The following is a 10,198-nucleotide window of genomic DNA, read 5'->3' on the forward strand; positions in this document are numbered from 1 at the left end:
GATCGTGTCACTCGTGGTCTTCTTCAAGTGTCTCATGTATCTACTACTGATCAGCTTGCTGACGCTCTCACCAAACCCTTGCCGCGTCCCCGTTTCCATCTCCTTCGCTCCAAGATCGGTGTCTCCGATGGTGCCACCGTCTTGCGGGGGCGTATTAGGGAATCTCCTATATCAAAGGAGATCAGTTCATCAACAACTCAATCTGCTCCATCAACAACACAATCGGCTCCTCCGTATGAAAGTCAAATGTGATATATATGCTAAGCTGTCTTTCCTATTCTATTTGATTAGGATTGATTCAGTCACTCAAGTCTGATTGTATTTACCTTATTAGGATTGTATTCAAACTGTATATAATCATAGACCTGTACCTGTAAACATTATTATTGAAATATACCAATTGATCTCAGCTCTTATACTTGCGACAGCGATGTACAAGCTCACAGACCTAATATACGAAGATGATATGCGAGTAACACCATTACAATAAGTGCACAGAACACCAGCATCTTCAAACAGAAAAAATGGTCTTTGATCAAGAGAGCTTAGTTTTACTAGTCTTGTTTTGAGGGGCTGGAGTAGTCAGATTCTGTCAGTCCAGATGAGGCACTAGATGACATTTCACTGCTAGCATTCCCTTCATTCGTAAAGTTTTTTGATGATACGCATGAAAGAGAAGCAAGTTAGTTTGATATTCCAAAACGAAAAACAAAGCAAGTACCGTAAGGCAAAGTTTGTCCAAAATATTATTTCTTAAACTAACAAAATTGCAATTTAACATAGATTAAATTAAGTTGCAAAAAATCGTTACAGAAACTAAAATAAATAAGTTTAGTATGATAGCTATATAGTTGTAGTCTTCAATTTAGAACAAGAAATAACAATACAAAACAAAATTCATAATCAATAATACAACAGTACAATAATTCCACTCTAGTATTCAAAACCAGTTGAATTGAGGTCACTTATTTGGGACTTGAACTCAATATTTTTTTAGTTTTTAGTTTTTGTTGGTGTTGATTGAAATAAAGTCGATTGGGGCCCTGCAACCATTTCTCCAAGAGCATACCGCCAAGCCCACTATATAGTTGTGTTCTCACTCTTTACCCTCCTCACCTGAAATCATAACAAATCTATTATTAGGAATGAGCAAGTTAACGACTCAGTATATAACTAGACCTATTCCAGAATCCCCACAAACCAGTAATTTTGGCACTCTTGTTTTAGCCAGTTGCACTCCAAACTAAATAATTTTTTTTTTCTTTCAACACTCACCTGAGTGCACGAGGTGAAACAAAGAGGAGTGTTAAAATCACTAGCAGTGGAGGCGAAAAGCATGCTATACAAGGAGTACCAATGTCTATACGTATAGTACTAAGGGGGGAAGGAGTAGGGAGAGTGACAGACAATAATTAAAACAAAATGTGACACTCACTCAGAACCCTTGCGGATTTCACCAGAGACTGGCAAACCAGCACCATAGGGGCATGACGAGTAAAAAAGCAACAAGGAGGACACCCACACCCAGATACAAAGGATTTCTGCATCCATGGAGGAATAAATTTGAACATGGTAGAGGTACTTGTACTGGATATATAAAATTATATATATATATGGTAGAAAGAACATCATCTATGTCCTCCTGTGTAGTGTAGGGGAACTAGTGTGTACCTTCTTAGTCTCGTAATGGCAATCCATCCCACGAAAATCAAACAGCCAATTGCCCAAGGAAGTAGTTGAAAACGCGCGTTGGCCTCCTGAAAAGTAAAACAGCATGTTGAATTAATGGACTAGGTATGAGTGTGAGTAAGTTTAATTCAGAGAGATTTTTAAGCTAATGAAACGAATCATTCATGAGTAAGTTTATCTAAACCTAAAGAAAACCTGAAACAGACTTTAACCATAGTTCCATAACAGCAGGCGATCAAATAACACATTATGGGAGACAAAACAAAACTATTTATAGTTCACATATAGTTTCCATTTATTAATAGGTAAGATATCATACCCGTTCAGCAATGGCCTTCGAAACAATGTCCTTGGTGTTTTCCTTGAATTCCTCCCACAACTCTTTGCATTTAAGAGGTATGATCAATGTTTTTGATGTTGGAACCTGTATAGGAAGGGGAAAGTCATAAAACCTTATATATGGTCTTACGAGAGAGAGAGAGAGAGAGAGAGAGAGAGAGAGAGAGAGAGAGAGAGAGAGAGAGAGAGAGAGAGAGAGAGAGAGAGAGAGAGAGAGAGAGAGAGAGAGAGAGAGAGCTTGAGGCCCGGCCCAAATTCAATGGGTCAAAGTCCGTTTTGGCTATAGCCATGGGAGAGCTGGCCTTGCGTGGGGTAGGGATTAGGTCAAGTGTTTAAACTCAAGCTCAATGCGGCCCGCCCTGCTCCAGCCCTCTCAATATTATTTGTAAATATTTCTCTACTTAATCTAGTATGCAATATCTTTGAATATTAATAAATTAAGTCTGGATATACATATATGAGCTTAGTCAAGTTGGCTTGAGCAGATGTGTTCTTCACTCTGCACCCAAGTTTGAAACCACCTCCCTGTGGTTTAGATCAAAGTATCTTTAAATTAAGCGGAAAAAAAAAGGCACAAAAGAAGGGTCACCTCTTCCCAAGTATTTGAAGCCAGTGGGTCATGTGTTGTGGTACTCATATCTTCATCCAGCAATAAGGCACTGTTTAAAGTAGCCTGAATTTTATCACCATCATCATCATCATCCAAACGGATCACAGCCATAACAGACAGCACTTCTAGGGACTGAAAAAATTACACAATATGAATATTTATAGTTAACAAAGCTTCAGTTCAAATTCAAACTCTCAAGAACTGTCAATATATGTGACTACTCATAATTAATAAAAATTGAGCCATACTGAAGAATGAGCAGTTCTGGCGATCGCTCCAATATTTTCCCGCCGGTTCCAAACACGTGGGATTGAATTAGAATCGTAGCTAAATTTGGTTACAAACCTGTAAAGGCAATTCAAATATCAATTGCATACAATAAAATCTTAAATAACGTTCAAACCATTGTGAGAGAGAGAATTCCCTACCTCTCCTTCATGTGGATGAGGACCCTTCCAGCCTCTTCCTTTGCTTTATCTTCAACCATACGTCTTACATATTTCTCTAGACTTGCATCTATTTTGGCTTTGGTTTGTTCATCCATGTCAAAACCAGAAATTTCAGCAGCGCTCCCACAGAAAGCTAATCCAGCCTCTCGAAGACGTCTTCTTATTGTGGGCCAGGTCTTATTATTTGCTTGCTTCAAAAGGACTTCCACCGGTCCTGATACGAGCCCCCTCAAGTTTGCCTGCATTTTATACGACAACTTTGTCATCATCATCATCAACCAAGTTCCTATGACAACTTTGTAACAATAGACACTACATGGAATCTGTTACAACGTAAGCAATCAATGTCCTTAACAAAATTAACTTATCACAGTAGTAGCTCAACTTTTACTTTCTTTTGGAGCCGAATTCTCGCTCTCGGGTTGATGAAAACCAGTAACCCCAACTATTTCAGAAGAGAGAATGAACAAAAATATGCTATTATACCTCACAATGGTCCTTTATCTTGTCGGCATGAACTGAAGCAACATGGGCTTCTATATCACGTCTAAGTTTATCCCTTCCTTTAGATGTGTCCCAGTTTGCTTGTTTGATAACAGCATCTGCATAAATACTGTGTTAATCTCATTGTAATTTACAGAGCAAGTAAGTAAAACACATATTAATGACGCCAATTCAAAAGGCCTATTTGTAATATTGTTTAATGTCTTAAACTCACTGAGGTGATATTCTAGCTTATACAAGCTTATACACATATTCACCCCATCTAGAATTAGAGCATAAGGCATCGGCTTCTAGGAGAAGATCTCTCTATTTCTATCGTGCACTCTATTCGACTCTATGGCTGAACAAGGTTAGCGTGTTTGGTTTTATAACTCATTAAGTATTACATGTGGTATCAGAGCTTAAGTTATATTATCTCCTACCAAACCAGGTTTTCGTTGCAGCAATAGTTTAAAGCTTGTAAAACTGAAAGCTTGATAATGTTTGCAGGAAAATTTTGGCACGGCAACAGTATGAAGCTATTATTTTGTCGTGGCAAGAAAGATCCATGATCGTTGTTTGCAAACATCTTGCAGTGTATTATTAAGTGAGCCAAAGCAACTCAATACATTACAAGATCTATGCACTCAAAGATTCATGATCAAACTTGTGCTACAAGCAAATACATGATGAATAACTTTCTGTCCAAAGATGTGAGTAATTCATCATGCAATTGCCTGTAGTAGCACAACATGGGAGATGAAGCATACAGACTAGCAGGAATTTTTCTTCTATCCAAAGATGAGGAATCTTTCTATGTGGCTGAACAAGGTTAGTGTATTTGGTTTTATAACTTACTAAGTATTCCAGTATTATCTATTGATCCATAATTGACTAATCGGCAGGAAGTCAGCTTGTACGTGAGATGTGTTTGAGCGTACAAGGATAAATTTCAATTTGTCTTGTGACTTATCTATCTTGGCTTAATGGTTTTGAAGTGTTTCTTTTATTATGTATTTCAGTTTTTGCATTTTATCCTTGAGTTTCCAATTTTGGCTAAAGGAATGCCATTCTCAAAACATACCTGCACAGCCTTCGTCAAATTGAGCCATAAAAGACTCGGTGAAATTACGAGCAGTCATAGAAAATCCCTCGATGACCCCGTCCAAGGCCTTATCAAATGCTTCCTTGAACTTATCCAGAGTAGAAGATCTTTTAAGTTCCAGCAGATCTTGGAATGCAGGTTGAACAAGCTAATAAGACAGTGAAACCAATCAATAATAGAAGAAAGATATGTAAATCGAATTGATAATTAAAATTGGAAGCTTAAAAAGAGAGGATAATTTATGTCAAATCAGTTCAACTACTGTGATGCACTTGGAAGGCCTTGAAAGGCCGCCTCACTGTAAAATGTGTACATCCCCGATCGACATGCATGGCAGATTAGAGGATGAGTCATGACAGAAATTGTATCAACCACAATCAAAGGAATAACAAACACAATTTGGTCTTTGAGGCAAAATTTTCTGTAAGTCCAAAACCGTTAAGTCTCGGTTGCATTGCTATATTTCAGCCATCTATAGCACGAGGAAAGAGGGGGGGAAGGAGAACAATTTGTAATATATGGTTCAACAAGAATGATGTCAAGATTCATTACTTGCAGCAATTTTTCTTCAAGCTGCTTGCGCTTCACGGATTTGACACCTTCATCATAATATGTAGCCTCTTCATCATACCTAGAATTATAAAAAACAAATTAAACTAAATATAAAGAACTATTCAACCACAACAAGCTAAAATATAAGTGAAAGATACATACTCCGATATACAAGTATCAATTATTGAACTCAGCTTCTTTCCAAAGCCACCAGGATGAACTGAGATCACTTTCAACTGAATCCACTCCTGTGATAATTCCAAAGCAATTCAAGGCCATCCAACTAGAATTGAAGAAGATGGAAAATATGGCAATATATGAAAAACAGGTACCTCATTTGCTGCAAAAGCAGAATACTTCTCATTGGCAATCCCTTCACAACGTACAGTAGCCACCATGACCTGCAATGGAAGAGTTATGGATGACTTGTTCAAATTTACATGCATATATCGTATTCACAGTTTTCGACCAAAAAATAATTGTATTCACATTTTTACCTTGATGGAAGGAATATCAAGATCTCTGTCTTTTTTTATTTTTTCCCAAATTTCCTGTAAACTCAGAGAAAATCCTGAAGCAGGAACTACCGCCTGTCGATCTCCAGCAAGTTTGTTATGATGGAAGAATTTCTGCCTCATGCAAGCAACCTTTCATTCACAAACATAAGTTACATAAATTTGACCAAAAAAAGGGCAAACCTGCCCAAGATGCATAAATTTGAATACTAGGCATTTTAGTATTAAAAACAGAAATGGCACAATTGGTTTCTTTAGGCAGAAACTGGAATGCAACAAAAGATGAGAGAGGAAATGGCAATGACAGAGAACAGAAACATTTTTTAATGTAGTCGACGAAGTGTTAAAGAAATAAAATATACAGCAACATTTGAGAAACCCTGCAACACCTGCCTAGTTATTTTCTTCGTTTTCTTTTCAGAAAAATCTTGTATGGTCCTTTTTATGTATCAAGATAACTTAGTCGTATTCCATGAACAAAAAAGATGAGATATTCAATTTGACATGGTGTGCAAGGCCCAAAGAAAAGAAAGAAAATCTGCATGGTGCCCTCATAGCACATATGCGTACCTCCGCTTTAAATGTGTCTTCTTTGTCTTCATAATTTGAAAGCGCAACAACCTCAACCTAGCCATTTTTAGTCATAAATATAACACATTGTCAATCAATACACATGATCGATAGTTTTCACCACAGTAACATCAAATAAACATGAAATCTTATCTGTCATATAAGCATGACATCTTACATTGAAAAATTCACTCAGTGGAGTTTCCTTGTGGGCTTCAGGCTTAGGAGCAGACTCCCATATCTGCAGTAAAGGAGAGACGGGGTTAACACAACAACACTAAAAGTAAGGCAACAACAAATAAAGCACCAAATTAGTTAACCTTCTGAATGTCGTTCCGAAGTTCGCTTTCTAAATTCTCCAGTGGCGTCTACAAACAAAAAAGCATAACTACACTATCAAAAACTCAGCCTAGAGTGGAATGGCCTTATACCAAGGAAGGAAACGATGCAACAGACTACCAAAATAAATAACAAAGACAAATGCAAATTGGCTCCATCTCAAATCACAGAGAAATACTAAAAGAAAAGAAGGAACCTTTGTCTTATCACTGATGACAAAGATCAGGGTTGTCTTACGAGGACCAAACAATCGCATCATCACCTGTTAACAAATTCAAGCATAAAGTTCAAGAAATCAAGCCTCTGAAATTTGTAGGTAGGAAGAAAATACCTGGAACACGGTGTTTAGGAGAGGCTTATTTGAAGCGTGCTCACGGCCAATGTCATGGCACCATCTACACAAAATTGCTAAAGAAAATTACTCACACAGACGGGGAAAATATTACAAATCCAAACAGTCAATAAAGAAGGGGAAAAAGAAAAACCCACATGTTAATGAGCACTACATCTGCTACAGCAAGGGCAAAAAGAGTACTCTGCTTCTCGAATGCTATATCCTGTAAATAAATAACCAAATTCCAATTAAGTAGATTGCAACCATGACAAGCAATCCTGATAGAGTTGTGCATTTTTTGTTTTTAAAATTTGGAAACAATCAATAAATCCGGATTCCAATCCTAGGACCTTAAATCGGTCATTTTCATTTCTCATTTCTGTTCTTGATTAAGTAAGAGTAAAATGTCTATCATCTGTAAGCTACAAGTAAGAGCGGTAGTCAAAGAAATAAAAAGTGATCATCCAGCAATGGATTCGTGTGTTGGCCAGAGAATTGGTAATGACAATAAATTCAAGCATGGCCATAAATTGAAATTTGATGATGAAAACTAAAAGCACCTCTCCTCGTTCTTTCCCATCTGTACCCTCCATGTCCATAACAAGAGTAAAAGGGTGACTGGTGGGATATTTTGCCACCCAAATACCTTTTGTTGTTTGAGACCTGGAATAAAAGCATATCCCATCATATTCATGGTCACTAAGAGAAAACATAACACAACTAAGTTGTCATTTTGAGCATTATGAGAGAACTTGCCTTCCTTTAACGGCGTCCATTTCTTTAAAGTTGGTATGAAATAAATGGTTTAGCAGTGTGCTCTTTCCTGGACAGATGATTAGTATTAAAAAGACTTTCTCATATATCAATATCAGATAAGAAAACAGAGAACGACCAAAAACATATCGTAATTTTGTAAACCCTGCTCCATCTGATTAAGCTTCAAAACATGGTAGCAGAATTTCAAAACTTAGCTTCATCTTATTCACCAGAGTGATATTTTTGTGAATTCTCAACCAAGTCAGAAATGAAGATTAAAAGGTAAGTAAGAATGCATACCACTACTTTGTGGGCCGATAATGGCGACAACACGATAAGAAAGTCCAACTTTAGCAAACTCTGTGAATTTTGTAAACTTTTCAAATCCAGTGACATCAAACTCTCTGTCACCACCAACAAGCAGAGTAGAGCAGCAGCCATCACCGCTCACCGGAGAAGAAAATGCTGAAATACGGTAGATAGGAATAATCAGACAAAAGCAATATCTCTACACAGGGTGCGGTCAACGTGAGACAGGTCGACCCTTCCTTTTTACGAAATTGTCCCCTTAATTATTATTACTTACTTGTATTATTACTTACAAAAGCAATATCTCTAGATAGGGTGCGGTCAACGTCATATTTTTAAAATCTGAAGTGAAAAATTAAAAGAAAACTTGATCATCTCATGGCTGTGTCCACGCGTAAGCCTCACCCTACTGTCTGTGAGAGACGGCTGAAGTGTAAGACCTAACAACAAAACCAACTAGTTAACGGCGACCCATCACCGGCGCCGCCACCGGCGATGTCGCCGGAGGTAGCTCTGGTCCGGCGAAGTCGCCAGATTCCGGTTTGATCCTGGCGCCGTCTTCATTTTTAAACGCAACGCATATGCCTTGTATCAAACTGTTGAATTATATATCTTTGCATGTGTAATAAACCCATGCAAGAGAAAAAATTGACAAAAACTTAAAATTATGAGATTTTTTCTGTAAAGGAGCTGAGAAGATGGAGGGGGGGCTGTAAATAGCTCAGCCAATCAAACTGTAGGATCCGCGCGTCGTTTTAGCCTACGGCACCTGAGCATCCGCACGACGTTCTCATATGATCCTGTGACTGGGCCTAGGCAGTTCTCCAGAAGAGTATCGTCAAGACCTCTCAAGACGAGAATAGACGAAGCGAAAGGAAGGAAAGATATTCGACATACACCGCCTGCGGACTTTCCTGACCTTTTGGAAATAGCCATGGACGCATTGGAGTCTTTTCTATCCCTAGTAGAGTCGCCATTGTGGGCACCCACACTTTCATCAGTGATGTGCTCAGAGTTTCAAGAGATTGCGCTGAGAGTTTCAAGGAAGTCGACGGGTGAGAACTAATCAGGATTAATCAGGAGTCGTTCGCACATAGAGTATCGTCAAGACCTCTCGAGACGAGAATAGACGAAGGGAAAGGAAGGAAAGATATTCGACATACAAGACTGTTTCCTGACCGTTTGGAAATAGCCATGGAAGCATTGGAGATGGTAGAGCCGCCATTGTGGGCACCCACACTTTCATCAGTGATGTGCTCAGAGTTTCAAGAGAGTGCGCTGAGAGTTTCAAGGAAGTCGACGGGTGAGAACTAATCAGGATTAATCAGGAGTCGTTCGCACATAGCCTGTTTAGTTTGAACTTCCTGCTTGAGAACTCGTTAGTGGCTTGCTAAGCTTCCTGGGACGCTGGTCGTGCTACTTTCCTCTTCCTCCCCCTTTGGTCTTGCTTTTAAGTCTTCCTTATGCAGGTTGTGAATTCAAGCCTCAGAAGACTTGGCAGAGCAGGAATCAGCAGAACCAGATGAATCCTCAAAAAAGGCTTCTCAGGATGGGAATTGATCCAAGTCGTCTAAGGCTTGTTGCCAAGGTCGAGTATGAGGGGGGCTCTGCCCTCTTTTGGCCTTATATATATATATATATATATTATATACTAGTTAATTAGTGTAACGTGCATCAACTGAAAGCATATGAATGAGGATCGATAGATCAAACGAAATAAAAATAGCATGATCATGATCTAATTAATAACAGTAGGGTATATAGAGACCCACCATTTCCTAATAAAGAGTTGCTCTTGTTTGGATGAGTAGTGGCAGCAGCATCCATGGCGATTCAAAAATGTGAAGGGTTCAGCTCTTGAGCTAGGAGAGGTTCTTGGCGAGAGCTTGCTTGCACTTTCCCTGCTAATGAAATAACGTGGGTATTTGAATCAGAAATGTCTACGTACTGTAGCATGGCAGAAAATTCCAATTAAGTCCAACTTTTCTGTTTGCATTGGCCCCAGCTCATCTAATTTATATTGTCAATTGTTATGAGACATAGTTGACAAATAGATCTAACAGGAGCAACATGTTTGTTGAACACGCAGGCACACTTTTGCAGAACACGCAGTGACAATGGATCCTTTTTCGGGTTTGTCGAAATTTT

General features: G+C 38.6%; 1 protein-coding gene across 3 annotated transcripts; it reads right to left on the minus strand.

Annotated features, from left to right (window-relative positions):
* Positions 1–807: 807 nt before the first annotated feature.
* On the minus strand, positions 808–10,013 carry LOC110767815 (protein ROOT HAIR DEFECTIVE 3 homolog 1-like). 3 transcript variants are annotated; one of them, XM_088250479.1, is made up of 23 exons: positions 9,823–10,013; positions 8,042–8,206; positions 7,742–7,808; positions 7,546–7,648; positions 7,141–7,208; positions 6,983–7,046; positions 6,848–6,913; positions 6,633–6,680; positions 6,491–6,553; positions 6,313–6,369; positions 5,725–5,874; positions 5,560–5,628; positions 5,390–5,475; positions 5,228–5,306; positions 4,655–4,823; positions 3,574–3,689; positions 3,067–3,326; positions 2,887–2,983; positions 2,618–2,770; positions 2,009–2,113; positions 1,672–1,757; positions 1,436–1,541; positions 808–1,116 (listed from the first exon to the last, which is right to left on the minus strand). In XM_088250479.1, the coding sequence occupies exons 1-22, from the start codon at positions 9,875–9,877 to the stop codon at positions 1,454–1,456; spliced, it is 2,214 nt and encodes a 737-aa protein (XP_088106605.1). In that variant the 5' UTR covers positions 9,878–10,013; the 3' UTR covers positions 808–1,116; positions 1,436–1,453. The 3 variants fall into 3 exon arrangements, with proteins under 3 accessions (XP_088106605.1, XP_088106606.1, XP_088106607.1); XM_088250480.1 differs by lacking the exon at positions 1,436–1,541; XM_088250481.1 differs by lacking the exon at positions 9,823–10,013 and having other exon boundaries at positions 8,042–8,278.
* Positions 10,014–10,198: the final 185 nt, after the last annotated feature.

Source organism: Prunus avium, chromosome 3 (genome assembly GCF_965620075.1).
Source record: "Prunus avium chromosome 3, drPruAviu1.hap1.1, whole genome shotgun sequence".
Classification (NCBI taxonomy): Eukaryota; Viridiplantae; Streptophyta; class Magnoliopsida; order Rosales; family Rosaceae; genus Prunus; species Prunus avium.

What these genes read in the sequence shown, in the direction of transcription:
- LOC110767815 (XM_088250479.1), bottom strand. Translation starts at nt 9,877, where the DNA reads ATGGATGCTGCTGCCACTACTCATCCAAACAAGAGCAACTCTTTATTA. An exon ending in TATCGGCCCACAAAGTAGTG is followed by an intron (nt 7,809 to 8,041) that starts GTATGCATTCTT and finishes TCATCTGTCCAG; the next exon opens with GAAAGAGCACACTGCTAAAC. An exon ending in TTGAAGAAAAATTGCTGCAA is followed by an intron (nt 4,824 to 5,227) that starts GTAATGAATCTT and finishes CTGTCTTATTAG; the next exon opens with CTTGTTCAACCTGCATTCCA.